Consider the following 17,262-nt stretch of genomic DNA (forward strand, 5'->3'; position numbering starts at 1 on the left):
GCGTCAGCCTACAGACTCAAGGGCCCCGGGTTCGATTCTGGTCAAGGGCATGTACCTTGCTCGCCGGCACATACCCAGTGGGGAGTGTGCAGGAGGCAGCTGATCGATGTTTCTCTCTCGTCGATGTTTCTGGCTCTCTGTCCCTCTCCCTTTCTCTCTGTAAAAAATCAATAAAATATATTTAAATAAATAAATAAATAAAACTAAAATCCTTAAATTGTACATGACACTAATAAACTGGTTCCACCTCCCACTATTTTTTTCTTTGCTTACTCCACTCCAGCCCCGGTAGCCTCCTCATTGTTCCTCCGACATGTCAAGCATATTCCTGCCTGAGGGCCTTCTGCTGGGAACACTTGTCCCCGGATATCTAAACAGCAGGCTCTCTTACTTTGCTCAGGTCTCTGCTCTTGCGGGGTCTTCCCTGATGACACTGTCTAAAACAGCACTCCTGACACCTCACCTGCATAACACACTGGTCCCTTATCCTGCTTTATTTCCCCCCATGGCACTGACTACCAGCCGGCATTGTATTAAGTGTTTTTTCATTGCCCTTTGTTCCCATTCGAATGTCATTTCAGTGAGAGCAGGGGCTCGCCTGTGCTGTACACAGTGTGAACGAAGGAAGGACTGAGAGAGTGAAACAGCAAATAAGCGAAGAAAGAACGGGCAGCCTGGGCTCCTAGCAGTCCTCCAGCGGAGAGGACTCTGGTGCCAGGTCCTTGGACCTCTTGTGCAAGCTCTGGCCTAGGTAAAACCATCAGAGCTCCTGGCATAGGCAGCTCCTGGGCTAGGACACAGTGCCCCCTGGTGACCAGGACACTTGCAACTCCAAGGCAAGGCCCCTAAAGTCCTGAAGGTTTCCAAAGACTTTCTGTTCCAATATGGTTGAAACCTCAGAGTAATTGCCATGAAACAAAGAGGCTTAGATTAAAAAAATAATATTTTTTATTGATTTCAGAGATGGAGGGGGGAGAGAGAGAGAGAGAAAGAGAGAGAGAGAGAGAGAGAGGCATCAGTGATGAGAATCATTGATTGGCTCCCTTCTGCATGCCTCCACTGGGGATCCAGCCTGCAACACAGCCATGTGCCTTGACTGGGAATTGAACCAGGACCTGGTTCATAGGTTGACACTCAACCACTGAGCTCTGTGTATTTATTGCCGAAACAAGTTTGGCTCAGTGGTAGAGCATCGGTCTGCAGACTGAAAGGTCCCAGGTTCGATTCCGGTCAAGGGCATGTACATTGGTTGCCGGCACATCCCCGGTAGGGGGTGTGCAAGAGGCGGCTGGTCGATGTTTCTCTCTCATCGATGTTTCTAGTTCTCTATCTCTCTCCCTTCCTCTCTGTAGAAATCAATAAAATATATTTTTTTAAAAAGATGTATGTACAGTATGTATTTATTTATGAGATGCATTTTAGATGCCCAGAGTCTAGCATCCGGTTGCACTCTTTTTTTTATGATTGTTGTTTATTTTTGTTAACCTCACCTGAGGATATTTTTTCCATTGCCTTTTAGAGAAAGTAGAAGGGTGGGAGAGAGCGAGAGTGAGAAACATCAATGTAAGAGAGACACATCAATTGGTTGCTACCCGCATTCGCCCTGACCAGGGCAGGGACCAAACCTGCACGCAGATATGTGCCCTTGACCAGAAATTGAACCCACCAGCCCTCAGTCAGGGCCAGTTGGGCTCTTAAATCCTGAGCTTGTGGGAGAGTCTGTGGTGAGGATGGGTAGTTAGCCTGTGAGACGTAGAGACGGAATTGGCTCATTTAGGGCTGTGGCTCCTAATCTTGGATGCACACTGCAGTTACCTGGGGGATTGAAACCACCCTACTGGACCGAAGCCCAGTCCATGGGTGTGGGCCAGGCATGGGCATTTTTATTTTTTATTTTTATTATTTTTTAAAATATATTTTATTGATTTTTTACAGAGAGGAAGGGAGATAGAGAGCTAGACACGTCGATGAGAGAGAATCATCACCAGCTGCCTCTTGCACACCCCCTACCGGGGATATGCCCACAACCAACGTACATGCCCCTGACCAGAATCGAACCTGGGACCTTTCAGTCCGCAGACCGACACTCTACCGCTGAGCCAAACCGGTTTCGGCGCATGGGCATTTTTAAAGGCTCCCAGGTGATTCTCAGCACCCAGGGTTGAGCTACACTGTGTCTGAGGCCAGAGTCCAAGCAGAACTCAGGCAGAGGAGGGGGGAAACCAAGTGAAGGAGGGCTGTCTGAGAAGTTGGGAGAGTCCAGGTCACAAAGGGAGTCCAGGATGCATTTGTTTGGGGGAACACGGAGGTTGGTGACCCGAATAAAAGCCATGTAATGGAGTAGTGGGCACCTCTGGGAGACGAGTTGGTGGGAGGGAGAATGGGAGGTGAGAAAATGGAGACAAGAGGATTCAACAACTCTTTTGAGGACTTTCTCTGTGAAGAGGAACAGAGAAGTGGGGAGACGCTGAAGGAGAATTCGAGTTCAAGGGAAACTTTTTTTTATAGATGTGAAGTTATGGAGCATGTTGGTGTGGCTGGAAATGACAATGATGACGATGGAACTAATGGGTGGAAGAGAGGGGACAGCTCCATTTGCCCAGCTGTGAGGTGAAAGGAGCTGGGTGGGAGCACAGATGTGTTGGGAACAGGGTACTTCTGTCATAGGTCATGAAGGACACGGTGCAGATGCTGGTGCACCTGTACGTGAGGTGGTGGGAGGTGGAGGGTATTCACCTATTTTTTTTTTTAATATTCTAAATAGACATTTTATTTTGTTACTTTTTTATTTTTAATTGCAGTTGACATTCAGTTTACATTAGTTTCAGGTGTGTGAATGGACAGAGATGAAGGGGAGATGTGAAGTCTTTTTTATAAAAAATATATTTTATTAATTTTTTACAGAGAGGAAGAGAGAGGGACAGAGAGTTAGAAACATCTATCAGAGAGATTCATCGATCAGCTGCCTCCTGCACACCCCCTACTGGGGATGTGCCTGCAACTAAGGTACATGCCCTTGACCGGAATCAAAACTGGGATCCTTCAGTTTGTAGGCCGACGCTCTATCCACTGAGCCAAACCTGTTTCGGCGAGATGTGAAGTCTTGAAAGGGAGAAAAAACAGCTACTCGGGGATGCAGGATCTCTGAGTAGCATGGAGATCCTGCCTGTGTGAGGTTTGAGGTCACTCTGGTAAAAATGATGCAATCAGCCTGGTTGCATGAATTTCTCTGGCTGTGGGCAGCTGCCAAGCACAGAAGAACGTTGGGCCACCCAAGGCTGGGCTTTGCTGGAAGGAGAGAGGAGTGAGCGGGGTGACTCAATTGGTGGAGCACAGAATCTACGTGGGACAAGGATAGAGTAGTGGACAGCGGCCATGCAAATAGTCAGCGAAGGTCACCGAAGCTCCGGGCAGTGGGGAGGAGCAGTGTGTGCCACACTAGAGGAAGTGGGCCGGAAGGAGAGAAGGAGGTGGCCAGAGGCAGATGCTTGGAAATATCAATAAGATTGTGTCACTGTGAAGTGACAATGGAGAGTTACTGGCATGAAGACAAAGTTTTCGATGTGTCAAGGGTGTTGGCAGCTGAGGGCAGAATTGTGGTCAAGGGGCCAGGAGGCCAGGTCCTCAGGGGCCTGATGCTTATGTACATGAGGCCCCAGGAACGGTGAGAGGAAGTAGCACGAGGGGAGGACAATAAGGAAGGCACTAGAGTCTTTAGGAGACTTGCTTACATCCCTCTGGTTTGAGGTTCCTTGAACACAGCAATGTTCCCAGTGCCTGGCACAGAGTAGGCACGTGGTAAAACATGCAGCAGAGAATTAATGAATGTGCCTAATGTGTAATTTGATCTTTAGCCTTGACAGTTGAGGAAACTGAGGCTAGGGTTCACTAGAGTGTCTGAGCACTTCTGCTTCTCAGCAGGAGCAGGGTTTTTGGGTGTGCATACATGATGAAGTCTTTTCCACCTACCCCTCCTGCCACCCCCATCACCTTCTCTCCAGCTCAGAATTCCCAGTCACTAGTTGGGCTCCCTCAGATTTGGCCTCCATACTGCTCCTTCCACAGTCCAATTGTTCCTCCACTGCAGGGTGGTCAGGCTTTCATGCTCAGCCACTGGCTCCCTCTTTGCCCCTTAAGCCTCTGTATACACACTTTTCCCTTCCTCTCTGTGCCCACTGTGCCCGCCCTTGGCCTAGAAGCCCTGGGGCTCCCTGCCCGCCTGGTGCAGCCCTCCTGCCCTTCACACTCCATCCAGAGGACGCCTTACTTCTCTGCCAGACTGTACATGGAGCCATAATTACCTGCACCTGCTGGATTGGACTTGCGACCACTGGTAGCAGAGGTCAGGTCCAGGTCATCCATGCCCCTAGAATCCAGCAGAGGGCACTGGTGTTTGCTGCAAAGCATGTGAGGGAGGGTCTGTGTGCCTGTGTGGCCCCCAAGTGCCACTGCCAGGAGCTGAAGTGAGGAGGTGCGGGCTGTGGACCACAAGGCGGGACCAAGAGGCGAGCCAGAGGCTTTATTCTCAGCAGACCTGTACACTACACACCGAAGGGCCGGCAGGGCTCTGGAAGGGCCTCCTCAGGCCACCTGCCTTGGCCCCAAAGGCCAGAGCTGATGCAGAGTTGTGTCCCCAAATAGCCATTGTTTGCCCACCCTCTTGTCCCAAGCCAGGTCGCACCAGATGTTCAGGGCCTGTCGCAGGGAGCTGGGCCCTTCTTCCGCTCGCGGCTCAGCAGCGTCACCAACTTGGCCTTGAAGCCTGAATGGGCACCAGAACGGCCAGCGACCCCAGCCTCGTCCTCATTGTCATCAAGGTCCAGCTCCAGCAGCCGCCGGTACTGGGCCTCCAGGCTGCTGTCATGGGCTGGGCCGGGCCAGCCCAGGTCCTTGCTGTTGTGGTAGATGGGGCTGGCTGGGGGGCTGAAGCCCCCGGGGCCCTCCTGCGCAGGGCCCCCCAGGTCGGGCGGTGCAGGGCCAGCTTCCAGGGCACACAGGTTCTCGTAGAGGTGCTCAGCGCCGGCCAGGGGCCCGCTGGCCCGCTTGCACACGGCGGCGTACAGCCCGGACTCCAGGGGCAGAGGGGGCAGGCTCTGCGGCCCAGGCTCTGCCAGGTGCACCCTACGGGAGTCTGAAGGCAACTCAGACCCTGGGGGCAACTCCCGCAGCTCTCCAGGGGGCTCCAGCGAGGGCAGGGAGGTGGCCCGGGGCAGGGGGCAGGGCCGAGCCCCCACCAGCTCAGGCAGCCGCTCCTTCTGGCGGGTGATGGCCGCAGCCACGACCCCGCACAGGTCTCGCGCTCGGGGGCTGCTGAAGGCGAAGAGGCCCTCCCCTGAGTCACAACGGCGGCCAGCCTCGAAGGAGAACACGTCCTGGCCATGGGTGACAGGGGTGGGTCAGCTGCCAAGGGGTTCCCCCACCTCCCACTGTCCCCTAGTCCCCTCCACTGCAGGCCCAGGGCCTCACCTTGTCGGAACCAAACTTGCGCAAGAAGTGGTAGGGCCAGGAGTAGAGGACCTGGGGGCTGGCTGGCTCGCTCAGCTGGATGGCGTCTTGGCCCAGCAGCAGGATGTAGGGCCCCTTCAGCTGGCAGCGGGTAGCTGCCTCCGTTCTCTGCACCACCACCGGAAATGTGCCCACTGCAAGCAGAGGGCGCAGCTGCTACGGTCCCCCAGAGGCCCCATCCCTGGGTGTGGTGGCGCTGAGGCTGCCCTGCCCCTCCCTGACTCACCTTCCTGCCAGGAAGAGTAGATGGAGTTCTCTTCCATGGGGACCAGGCCCCGCTGGGGAGCCTCCGCCTCCCCAGATCCGGAGGAGCATTCCCCTATGGCCTGGGGAATGGGTGAAGGTCAGAGATTAGAGTCCCCTCCTACCCCCCACCACCCTCCGGCCCCACCTCTTCCTGCATCCTTTTCTTGTGGAGAGATGTCACCTGACACACTGCACAACCCTGGGCACCCTCTGAGCCGATTTTGCTCCTGTAATCTTACCCTTTCCCCCTGGGGGGACTGAGAGCTGTATAGTAAGGACACACAACAGGATGGCCCCTCACCCTTGCATTAGGCTAGGAACCAGGCCAGCCCATATGTGTTCCCCACAGCTTAGAGTGGTAAAGGGGCTCCTGGGATACGAACAAGTGAACTGGCCGTTCACTCCTCCCCCAGGCCTCTGGCTCCATCTCACCCCTCCCTACCCCTAGTTCCCCGAGTAATTCACACTGATTTCAGCACCTCAACCACGACCACCTGGCCCATAGTCGCATGGCCAGGGCCAAATGCTGTGGGCTGCTCGCTGGTCACCTTGCTCCTACTCATTTCTTTTTCTTATTGTTTTTAAACAAAAACCTTAAGTACACCATATAAAATTTACCATTTTAATCGCTTTAAAGTGCATAATCCAGTGTTTTTTTTAGAAAAGTCACAAGATTGTCCAATCATCATCATCTTTCTCTCGTTCCAGACCTTCTCATCACTCCACATTAAAACCCTGCTCCAGCCCCTGGCAAATACTAACCTGCTTTTGATTGCTATGGATTTGCTTAATCATGCAATAGGTGGCCTTTTGTGCCTGGCTTCTTTCACTTAGTTTAATGTTTTTGAGGTTTTCCGCTGTGAAGCACGGCTCCCTCCTGCATTCCTTCTAATGGCTGAGTGATGCTTCATTGTACGGGCAGACACATTCGGTTTATCCTCATCAGCCGACAGACACTTGGATTGTTTGGGCTTTTGGGAATAGTGCTGCTCTGAACATTCTTTCATATGTTTTGTTTGAACATGTTTCAATTCTCAAGAGAATTGCTGGGTCATATGGTAACTCTTGTTTCACGTATTAAAGAATCCACCAGACTCATTTCCTTTTGGCCCATTACAGACCCCGTGAAGCTCTAAAACTCAGTCCCTCGCTCAACCCCAGCAGAGGCTTCTCCTCTCACTCTCAACAAAACGCCAAACTACACATGAGGCCCAACGTGGTTTCAGCTGGCTTCCACCAGACTCTCACCTCCCTCCTCCTGGCCCTCCCACTCCTTGCCCTCCAGCCAAACCAAACTTTTCTCTGCCTCAAGGCCTTACCACACTGCGCTGCCTCCGCCAGGACACTCCTCGGATCTCAGTGTCCGGGACCCCCTTCTCAGAGGTTTGCCTGGTGGGTTGACCTTGAGGACTCAGACCTTCTGTTTCCTCCTGAGAGGCCTTCTTAGACCATCCTGCCTAAGGCCCCTGGTTCACTCCTGTCCCACTCGCCTTTTCATTTTCTCCATAGCATGGATGGCGAGCTGACATTTTTCTGTGGTTTTTGTTTCCCAGGCTCGTAGGTACTTGGCAGGTGTGCTTGGGGAGTGACAAGATGTGAGTGAATATGGAATGAATAAGAGGGAGGGGAGCTGGTCCCCTGGGGCCAGACCTTGGATGCCCTGCCCGCTTGCCCTGTGCTCACCGGGAAGGCCAGCTGGCAGATGGGGCCCATCCATTCCTGGCGGTGCTGTGCGGCCAGCAGGTGGCTTCTCTCGGTGGTGGTGAGCAGGAAGGCGCCGGTGTCCCGGGGGCAGCTCTCACCATCAGCGGGCAGCACCGACACGCAGTCGGCCAGGCGGATGACCCGCCGTTCTCCCCGTCGGCAAGGGTATGCAGACCTGTCGCCTGCTGGCCCCGTGCCACCGTCCCGGACTTCCCAGCTCTCCAGCCGTGCCACGCCTGACGGGCCACCTGCATAGAGCAGACCCCACACCTTCCGCCAGGACTTCTGCGGGAGGTGAGGATGGGGGTGAAGACCGCTGCAGCTCATTCAGCAAACTCTCCTGGTCACCCAGGGTGGCCTTCACCTCCCCCGGCTCCTCAGGGCCTCAGAGAAGGAGGCCTTGCCACAGCCAGCCCAGCAGGGGGAAGAGTCTGTGCTTGGGGTCAGTCAGCCCTGGGTTAAATCCACCCCACACTTTCCTAACTGGTACCTCCTGAAGACTAGTGTCCTAGTCTCTCAAAACGTCATGACAATGTGAGGCTGGGGCTTCTACTGGATTATGTCCATAAAGTATCCAATGGCTAAACCAGAGCACTGGACACCGCTGTTCTGTTGGTGCCCAGCCCCACACCCCCCAAAGGTCACCTGGGCCACGGGACAAGGACTATGGCAGGAGGGAGGTCTCATTCTCGTGATGGCAAGGAAGGAAACATGCAAATAGTGTCAAGCAAAGGAAACAGACCGTTTATCTGCCTGGGCAGCAGCTGCAGCTGAGCTGTGGGGGTGCAAAGCCCGCTGCCTGAGGAGAAGTGAACCCCTTACTATGTCCCATGACAGGCTGGGAGGAGCCGAGCCCGCTTCTGCAGGGTGGGGCTCCTCCTCTGGAGGCTCCTCCAGCTCAGCCCCCGGCCCTCCGAAGGGTGGAAGGCTGTTGGGTTAGCAAGCCTCCCGGCTGTGCCCTGCCCCGAGGTTTGGGTTCTTAGACCCTTCTGATTCTTGGCTTCCCCCTGTACAAATAAGGCAGGGTCTCCCCAAGGCCCACTCAGGCTCAGCTCTTCTGCTCAGGCAGAGAGAGGATGGGCCTCTCTCCCATCCCCACATCTGGGTTAGATCCCCCAACCCTGATTCCCATCACCGTTCTCCCAGGTCCAGGTGTGAGGCCCAATTATCCCAGGCAGCCAGGGTCCCCACCTTGCCGAACTTGACGTGCTGCTGGTACAGGATGCCGTCCTTGACGGGGGTCTCCAGAGGCTCCATGGCCGCAGAGGGCCTGAGGGCCACCACTCCGAAGGCCTGAGGCGACTGGTGACAGGCTGAGGGGAACTCCTCACACTTCCCCTTCTGGCCACTTCCCCTCCCTCTGTCCAGAGAGGCAGCTGTACGACTGGGGGAGGGGAATCCCTTCTACAGTAAAGGAGCTAGAATAGGGGGCGGGGCATCACATATTTCTGCCTTCAGGTTCCAGCTGGCCAAGGTGCTCACACATGCCTGGCAGAGGCCCCAGACCGCCGGGGGCAAATGACCCATGCCTATACCTGGGTCAGCTGGCTGTGAGTGGGCATCAGGCCGACAGGCTTCCTCCCTGGTCATGGGCTCTGAAGCCTTCCCTGACCCTCAGGGGGGCAGTTGTACAACCTGAGACCTGCATTCCCACAGCCAGACTGGCAAGCTTTCTTCCTACTCACAACCCTGGTTGGTTGGCTTATCCTTATATCAAAATACTTCTAATACTCATTTGCTCTATCTTCACAGCCCCTAATGCCAGCCTGAGCATCTCCCTTTCAATCACCACCCCACCTGGGCGAACTCATCTCTCCCCTTTCTAAACCTTTTCTGGCTTCCCACTGCCCTCAGGTCTACCCTGGGCTCCTCAGCCCAGCACGAAAGGTGTTAAGTCCTGACCCCAGCCCAACCCAACTGTTCCTCTGGGTGCCAGCTGCTTACTCTGGGTGGACTTCCCTCACCCCTTCATGCTGAGAACACAAAGGCCCAGCAGTGTGCTTCTGTCCTCCTGTGTGGCTCTGGCCACATGAATGTAGGTGACATATCCCCAGTGGGCCCCCAGGGAGCTCTTATGCTCTTTTTAAATTTTTCTTCCTGCTGGGGCCTTTTCTTCTTTTCTTCTTTGCCTTGCTGGAGGCCAGTAACTTGGCTCTGAATGTGGATCTGAATTCTGAAAACAGCCTCATGTCATTCACTCAAAGCCACCTTTGGAAAGGAATATATAAGCCAGCTGAGGAATATAATTTGGGGGTCATATATGGAGTGTGTTGCTTCTCAGGCAGGAAATTTTTTCCAAGTCCTCCTGCACTCGGCTTTGTGCCAAAAATGGACCACACAGCCCGGAGCCCCAGCCTTACAAACCCAGCCCTTTGCATTCTCACTGTCGTTTCAACAATGAGGAAATCAAGGCTCAAACATTAAGTAACTTGCAAAGGCCACACACCAAGTGACAAATGGCTTGAGCAACTGCTGTTCTGCTGGGATAAGCATGTGGCCTTGCACATGAAGTGTCTGGCACAGAGGAGCCACAACCAGCACGGTCCTCTGCCTACCCCTTGCCAGATGTTGAAATCCTGGTTCATTTGTCAACATACTCGTGACTGCTGCACATGCTCATTATGTCTGATCTCTCTCCTAGTCACCTGTAAGCTGCCCAGCGGAGAGCTTGGCACAGAGCGTATCAGAAACTGACTGTAGCCTGAGTGGCAGTCCAGTGGCACCAGCTGCTCCTCGGCAAACAGAGTGGAGGGCTCCATACCAGGAACAGGGGGCCCGAGGCAGAAAGTTGTAAAGGAGCTTTACACAACCAACGAGGAGGAGGCTGGGCAGGGCTGGAGCCAGAATCACAAAAACCCCATCAAGGATTTTGCCTTGTCTGCCAGTGTGGTGCATCCAAGTCATGAATCAAGCTAGATGCCTCCTGCCACAACCTAGCCATCTAGATGTTGGGGAGACCCAGGATCTGCCTCAGGGCTCTAAGGTCAGAGGGTGAGGAGGCCAGGAAGTAATGGGCAGACAAGGTGAAGCACAGAGGCAGGGCTGGGGCTGAGACTAGAGAGACTTGTGCTTTAATGGCAACTGGGATAAAGGGGAGCAATAAAAGCAATTCCAGAGGCACAGAGGGCAGGCAGCCAGGCCCAGCCTAGCCCAAGCCAGCTGGGCCCAGGATGCTGGCTTCTTGTCCAGGGTTTGGTGTGTGGGAGGCAACTGGAACCCAGAGGCTGAGGCCTCTTGGAGAGGGATGGCAGACGGCTAGAAATCCATGGAGCTGTGGGCCAGGTAGTCCTTGCGGCCGATGTTGCTGACCTGTTTGGTCTGCATGGCCTCAAGTTTGGGGCAGTCGGTGATCCGATGGCCCAGGCCCCCGCAGAAGGCACAGCCTCGTTCTCCTAGGGGCATAGGGAAATGGAGATCAGCATGGTGACAGGGCTAGGTTCTGTGCCTCAGACATGTCCCCCTGCCCACCAAACCCCCCACCCACTCATGTGCAGTGTAGGCTTGCTTCCTGGTGATCCTGTCATGCCCCCCTCTGGACTACCTCCCGCTTCACAGTCACCTCCGATCTCCAGCATGGACTCGTCCCCACAGTGCAGCACTTGCAGCACAGGTGGCACCTTCTGCTTGGCCTCCAGCAGCAGGGCTTTGAGGTCCATCAGCACTGACTCATCTGTGGGGGCAGTGGGGAATGATTAGGTCCAACCCTGGGCCCCGTAGCCAGGACCGGTAGGACTCGGGAAACGCTCTGGTGGCCCTGGAAGCAGACTCACCGCAGGCCTTGTTGATGAAGGTGGTGGCGATGCCTGTGTTTCCTGAGCGCCCAGTGCGGCCTATTCTGTGCACTGCAGAGAGGAAACAGTCTTTGGCCCACTGCCCATGCCTGGGGCCTAGCCCGCACCCCAACCACACAAGCTCCCACCGTAGTTCTCAATCTCCTCAGGCATGTCGTAATTGATGACGTGCTGAATGGCAGGGAAGTCCAGGCCCTTGGAGGCTACGTCTGTGGCCACTAGAACATCCTTCTTGCCCTCCCGGAATGCCTCGATAGCCTTGGTCCGTTCCTCCTGGTCTGGGGAGGGTCAGGCGGGAGCTGTCAGGGTGACAGCAGGAGCCTGGGGAGTAGTGGCAAGCCAGCCAGGCAGGGAAAGGGTTAGGTGAAGGGCTGCTATAGCAGCCAGGTTCACGCCTACACATATGCCATCCTGACCTTTGCCCCCATGGATGGCCACGGCCTCGACCCCCTTGAGCAGCAGGTACTCATGGATGGCATCCACATCTGCTTTCTTCTCTGCAAAGATGAGCACCTGTCCGGAAAGGCCACCTCTAGTCACAGGGAGTGTCTCCACTCAATGACCACAATCTTCCCCAGCATCCTGCCCCTACTGCCCTCTCCCCTCATCTTAGGGATCCTGGGCTGCACTCACGGGCGGGGGTGTCTTCTGCAGGCACTCGAGCAGATACACCATCTTGGCCTCCTCCTTCACATATTCCACCTCCTGCCACCACAGGAGCTATGTCAGGTGATCCTGAGAACAGGCTCACCAGCCACAGTGCTGCTGCAGAGGCTGGGCCCCCCAATCCCATCTAGGAGGTGATTAAAAGTCTCTTGCACCAAGGGCTGGACACCTTAGGAATGTTTCCCCCTAAGGATTGAAGCTTTGAATGGAACTCCTAATGCCCCCAAGGAGGACCACCCACTCTGCTCCAATCAGCTTCAAGGGAGTCTGAGACCCAGCCCTCAGTGGTGAGCTGCCCACCTGTATGACATCGAGGCTGGCGGCCCCAGCGCGCCCCACATTGATGGTGACAGGCTTCACCAGGGCACTCTTGGCAAAGTTCTGTATCTTCTTAGGCATGGTGGCACTGAAGAGTAGGGTCTGTCGCTGGCCCTGAGAGAGAGCTGGGACTGAGGACACACGGGGTCTGGGAAAGTTAAGCAGCTGGGACAGAGGGTGGACAGCCCCGAGGGTGCAGGAGTACCCTGGCCAGGCAGGGACGGGTACCTTGAAGTAGGAGAAGATGGTGCGGATGTCACCCTCGAAACCCATGTCAATCATGCGGTCAGCCTCGTCTAGGGCCAGGTAGCGACAGATGTCTAGGCTGACCATCTTCTTCTGCAGTAGGTCCATGAGGCGCCCAGGGGTAGCCACCATCATGTGCACACCACTGGGGCCAAGAGAGATTGTGAGGTCGGGCCAACTGCTCAGCCCTACTTCTGTGACTCCCCACCTCTGGCCTCCTTCCCGTCTCTCACCTGTCCCCTCCTCATCAGTCCTACCACTTTGCCCGGGGTTCAGCATACGTCCCTACTGGAGCAGACTGCAGCCTTCTTGGCCAATGCTATCTATATTCCGGAGCTCTTCCCACCCATGTTTTGACCTCTGCCATTTCCTTTCTTTTCGGTCATTTCTCTTGCCCCCAGGAGGGGGCTGTTCTTAATCTCCAAATAGCCTCAACTCGCACTCCCCCAGCTCCCTCCATAGGCGGGGAAGGGCTCACTTTATTGGCACAGAGAATTCAACTGTTCTGTATCTTCCCTGAGGCTGGGATGCCTATCAAGCAGGGACTGGGTGTGCCCTGTCAGTGACCCCAGACAACTGGTGATATCTACTGGGGTCTGGCTGCACTGTGTGGAAGAGCAAGGGTCCAGCTCTGGCCCACTGCATTAGCCTCCTTGCTGGACCACACACTGAATGACCCTAACCTTTCTGAACACCCCAGGCCCCCCATCTTTGTCTTCTGCCTGGGATGCCCCAATCCTCTGACTTTCCAGATGCCTCTGTTCCATTTGCTATGTTCCCACAGTCCCTCGCCACATCCCCCTCCCACCCCAGCTGACCTCTGCATGAGACTGGGAGCTCTTTTAATTGGGCCTCTGCAAGGACCTGCAGAATAGCTAAAGCAAAGGATCCTTCAGCTTATCTAGACGCTTTGGGGAGGCCCTGGGTGAGGGGTGCTTATGCTCACTGTCGGATGGTCTCCATCTGCTCTTTGACAGACATGCCCCCGATGCAAAGCGCGCAGCGCAGGAGTGGCGAGCTGTCCTCCTGCAGCAGGCGGCAGTAATACTCCAGGATGCCGTGGGTCTGCCGGGCCAGCTCTCTCTGCAGACACAGGGGCAGGGGCTGGTACCAGAAGACAGTCTCCTTGGTGTCCTGCCCTCCAGGCCAGCCTATTTTACCGAGGGGCAGATAATGAGTCCATAGGGACCTTCACGCTTGGAGAAAGGTAACCTCTTTTCTTGTTCCAGGCAGAACATGATGACAGGCAGAGTGAACACCAGCGTCTTTCCTGACCCCGTGAAGGCAATGCCTATCATGTCCCGGCCAGAGAGGCTGTGGGCAGAGGATAGGCTGCAGGTCAAGTTCAGCAGAATGAAGGACCTGCCTAACACTGCCCTTCTCAGGGCCCCAGTCCACACTCACATGGTGGGGATGCCCTGGATCTGAATAGGCGTTGGGTGGTGGATGCCCTTCTTCTTGAGGCCTCTCAGGATGGCTGCGGAAAACAACCCTGACATCACTCTGATGTCTCAAAACTGCCACCATCCCCCTCAAGTTACAAATGATGAACCATAGAAACAGAGAGGGAGGGAAAAGTCTGACAGACCTGTTCAAAGCTCCTAGGCTAAATGGAGACAGAATTCACACCCAGATCTAAAGCCAGCCTCACCTGTCCAATTAGGCTTCCTAGTGGCACAGAATAGTGAGTATCTTCAGCTGGCACAACTGAAAAAGGAGCTTAAAGAAACCCCTCCCCAAATCCCCGCTGCAGCTGCTGAGCTCAGTGGGAACTAGGACAACCTCACAGATATTTGACTACCAAAGTGTGGAGCCACTCCCACTCCCCAGGTACCTGCAGGAAATTTCATTTCCTTGAAGCTCTTGATGGGTGGTGGGATACCATCTCCTTCCACCAGGATGTGGTACTTTTTCCGTACACGCTCATGCCGCTCTTCAGACATACTCAGGACATAACGGGGAGGTGTCCAGCTGTGAGTGGTGGTAGAGGTTAAGAGAGGCCCTGGGCATAGCTGCCTTTGGCATGTCCCTGCCAATCTCAGCCATAAACTATTCCAGGTAAGGGTAACTGCTTTTCCAGAGACTATAAAGATATACCTGGTTTTGATTGGATCATCATATGTGATTCCTTTGGCCATCTCTTTCACCGACATCAAGGCTGAGAAGAAAGATGTGACTCAGGGCTGGCTTCTTCCCAGAGGCCCTTTGAGATATAACGTGCCTGTGTGGGAGGAGGTTCAGTCCTCTTCCTCCCTGCCCAAGCTACAACCATACCTCGGCCCTCAGCCACACTCTCCAAGATCTTCTCCTCTTCCTTCAACTGCTTTTCCTTGGCAGACTCCTTGCGAGCTGAGGAGAAAAGCAGACAAATGTCAGAGAGACACCAAAGCAGTGCACCAAGCTGAGCCTCCCGCCACTGCTGAGCCCACCTTCAGCCTTCTCTTTGAGGTGCTGGTGTTGATCCAGGAGGCTGACGTTGGACTGAGGGCCCAGAGGGATGTCGTCCTCATCTCCCCGGTAGTCACTGCCACTGTCCTGCTGCTCCTCCTCCGCAGCTCCCTTGCGTCTTCGCTGTAGCAGCTTCTGGAGCTGAGGGTCCAGCAGCGCCCCTCAGAGCCAAGCCCGACACAGAGCTGGGCATCGCGCCCAGGAGCTGCGGCAGGATCCTGGCTTTTGAGAGAAGATCGTGCCCCGAGGTGCAGAGCTGCTCTACCCCTCAGATCAGGTCGCCAGGCCCTCGGGCTGTGACTGAAGCCACGCTCCGTGTAGACCCCCTCACTCCACAGACCACTGTGAAACACCCACCCCTACCCTCATTCCTCCTTAGACCCCGGCCCTCACCAGCAGCTGTCGGCGCTGTCGCAATGGCACGTAGGGCACATAGTCCTCGTCGTCTTCTTCCTCCGCCTCGGAACGGCTTCCGGAGGCAGTCGCCTCGTCGGTACGAGCCCGCTACAGAGACCCAGGAATCAAGCCCGGAACCCCTTCCTCCCCTTCTTCACGGCGGCACGCCACCCAGAGAACCCCAGCCTCTCTCCCACCTTCCGTTCCGGTTCCGAATCCTCCATCCTTTTCTGCACGCATGCGCCCCACAGCAGAAAACCCCGCCTTATACCTGAGATCCAATCAGATGTAAAGAAGCGGATGTCGGCGCCTAGCAACGATCTCTGGATGACGGATCGCGCCGAGGGACAAACTTTCTCCTGAGCCGCTGTCTTGTGGGGCGGTGTTTACGTTCTCCTTGTGGCAATGCAGCTGGCAAAGCATTGTGGGATGCGGGAGGATTTGAAGCATGAGCTAAAGGCTCGCACGGAATCCGGTGGCAGGAGTGCTGCCCCGAGGGAAGACCGTCGCTCAGAGCACGACGTCATAGCGCACGCACGCCGGCACACTGCGCCCTCTAGAAGTTGGGGAGCCCCGGGGCCGGACCTCCGTCCCCCACAGGGTCGAGCGGGCAGGATGGGGCTCGCGGAGTGACTCAAGCGCTGCCGTTCTGACTGGTGTCCTCTTCTGAGCACCTATGTTCAGAGTAGTGAGTGGTAAATAAAATACTGACGACGGTGGTTTTCTACTGAGGGTCTGTACATATGTGTGTAAGCTGTTATTAATGTAAACGCTGTAACAGAGCTCAGAGGAAACCTGAGTCGACTTCGAGGAGACAGTGATTGGATCAAAGCTTCCAGGAAGTGTGGAATATCAGAGCAGGGAGCGGAGAGGAAGAAAGGTCCAGCAGGAGTGATCTGCCATGTGCAAGAGCAGATTTCCAGGGATTAAAGAGATCAATTGGCCCACATGGAGTAGGGGCAGTCAGAGCAAGGGTTTTGGTAATTTGGGCTCAGAGCATGCAGGACAGTGACTGTCAGTAATTTTGGCATTAGGGACTGAGAGGAGTGATGAGTCAGTGCTGTCGTTGTGTGCAGGGGATTGTGCAGTGCTGGAGCAGAGAAAAGATGAGCAAGAAGCAAACCTGGCTTGTGAGATTATGGATTAGTTGAGGAAACAAAATATAACCAGTCGAGGTTAAGAAGTATCAAGACATGGTGGAATCATCACAAAGGCAGAGCAAACTGATTCTCATAGTAAAAGTGTCTTCTCAATGGGAATGTGAATAAGCAGGAATTTATGACAGAAGGGTAATCTGCGAAGAGGCAAGTATGTGAACAAAAGTTAGGAGATCAAGGATGTCAGGCCTAGCTGGAGACTACGGTGGTAGGTATGGCTAGGTGACTGCTGGAGGCAGAAGCCAGGCAAGGGGGTCCAAAATGCCACCCACAGAAGTCTTTTATCTATAGGAAAAGTGCTATTTCAATCAGTCCTGAAATTTTCAAATAAGACAGAATTTTATTATTTTTAAAAAATGTCTTTATTTTGAAATATATTTTTATTGATTTCAGAGAGGAAGGGAGTTAGAAAAATCAATGATGAGAAAATCATTGATTGGCTGCCTCCTGCACACCCCATACTGCATGTGCCCTGACCTGGAATTGAACTCTTGATGCATGGGACAATGCTCAATCCATGGAGCCACATCTGCCAGGTGAGGTAGAATTTTAGATAGCTGGGCCAATTCAACTTGAGGACAGGAGGCTGGTGCAACAGTTACAGCGTTAGAGGAACACAGGTAATAAATACACAGAAAAAGGTTTTATACGAGTGTCCATACTTCCCTGGGAACTGGAATTGTGAGCCTGTGGGCAATGCTGTTTCACTTCTTTAGAAGAGGAAGGTGGCACTGACTGCTAGCCAATGGTGGGGCTCAACCAGGTGGAGGGGTGGGATGGGAAAA

At 54.5% G+C, this 17,262-nt stretch overlaps 2 protein-coding genes across 4 annotated transcripts; both read right to left on the reverse strand.

Annotated features, from left to right (window-relative positions):
- Positions 1–4,504: 4,504 nt before the first annotated feature.
- DOK3 (docking protein 3) lies at positions 4,505–8,798 on the reverse strand. The gene is made up of 5 exons (XM_036423262.2): positions 8,647–8,798; positions 7,435–7,740; positions 5,732–5,831; positions 5,467–5,639; positions 4,505–5,372 (listed from the first exon to the last, which is right to left on the reverse strand). Exons 1-5 carry the CDS (start codon positions 8,710–8,712, stop codon positions 4,689–4,691), a joined length of 1,329 nt encoding a protein of 442 aa, XP_036279155.1. The 5' UTR covers positions 8,713–8,798; the 3' UTR covers positions 4,505–4,688.
- Positions 8,799–10,510: 1,712 nt separating this feature from the next.
- DDX41 (DEAD-box helicase 41) lies at positions 10,511–16,807 on the reverse strand. Of its 3 annotated transcripts, XM_036423248.2 has the most exons (17): positions 15,518–15,673; positions 15,318–15,428; positions 14,906–15,065; positions 14,751–14,825; positions 14,574–14,634; positions 14,311–14,447; positions 13,881–13,953; positions 13,637–13,790; positions 13,423–13,559; positions 12,459–12,621; positions 12,213–12,344; positions 11,880–11,951; positions 11,663–11,759; positions 11,375–11,524; positions 11,226–11,297; positions 11,015–11,125; positions 10,511–10,847 (listed from the first exon to the last, which is right to left on the reverse strand). In XM_036423248.2, exons 1-17 carry the CDS (start codon positions 15,542–15,544, stop codon positions 10,711–10,713), a joined length of 1,869 nt encoding a protein of 622 aa, XP_036279141.1. In that variant the 5' UTR covers positions 15,545–15,673; the 3' UTR covers positions 10,511–10,710. The 3 variants fall into 3 exon arrangements, with proteins under 3 accessions (XP_036279141.1, XP_045432715.1, XP_045432716.1); XM_045576759.1 differs by lacking the exon at positions 11,880–11,951 and having other exon boundaries at positions 13,637–13,808; positions 15,518–15,717; XM_045576760.1 differs by lacking the exons at positions 10,511–10,847; positions 11,015–11,125; positions 11,226–11,297 and having other exon boundaries at positions 11,383–11,567; positions 13,637–13,808; positions 15,518–16,807.
- Positions 16,808–17,262: the final 455 nt, after the last annotated feature.

This window comes from Pipistrellus kuhlii, unplaced genomic scaffold (assembly GCF_014108245.1).
Source record: "Pipistrellus kuhlii isolate mPipKuh1 unplaced genomic scaffold, mPipKuh1.p scaffold_m20_p_8, whole genome shotgun sequence".
NCBI classification, from domain to species: domain Eukaryota; kingdom Metazoa; phylum Chordata; class Mammalia; order Chiroptera; family Vespertilionidae; genus Pipistrellus; species Pipistrellus kuhlii.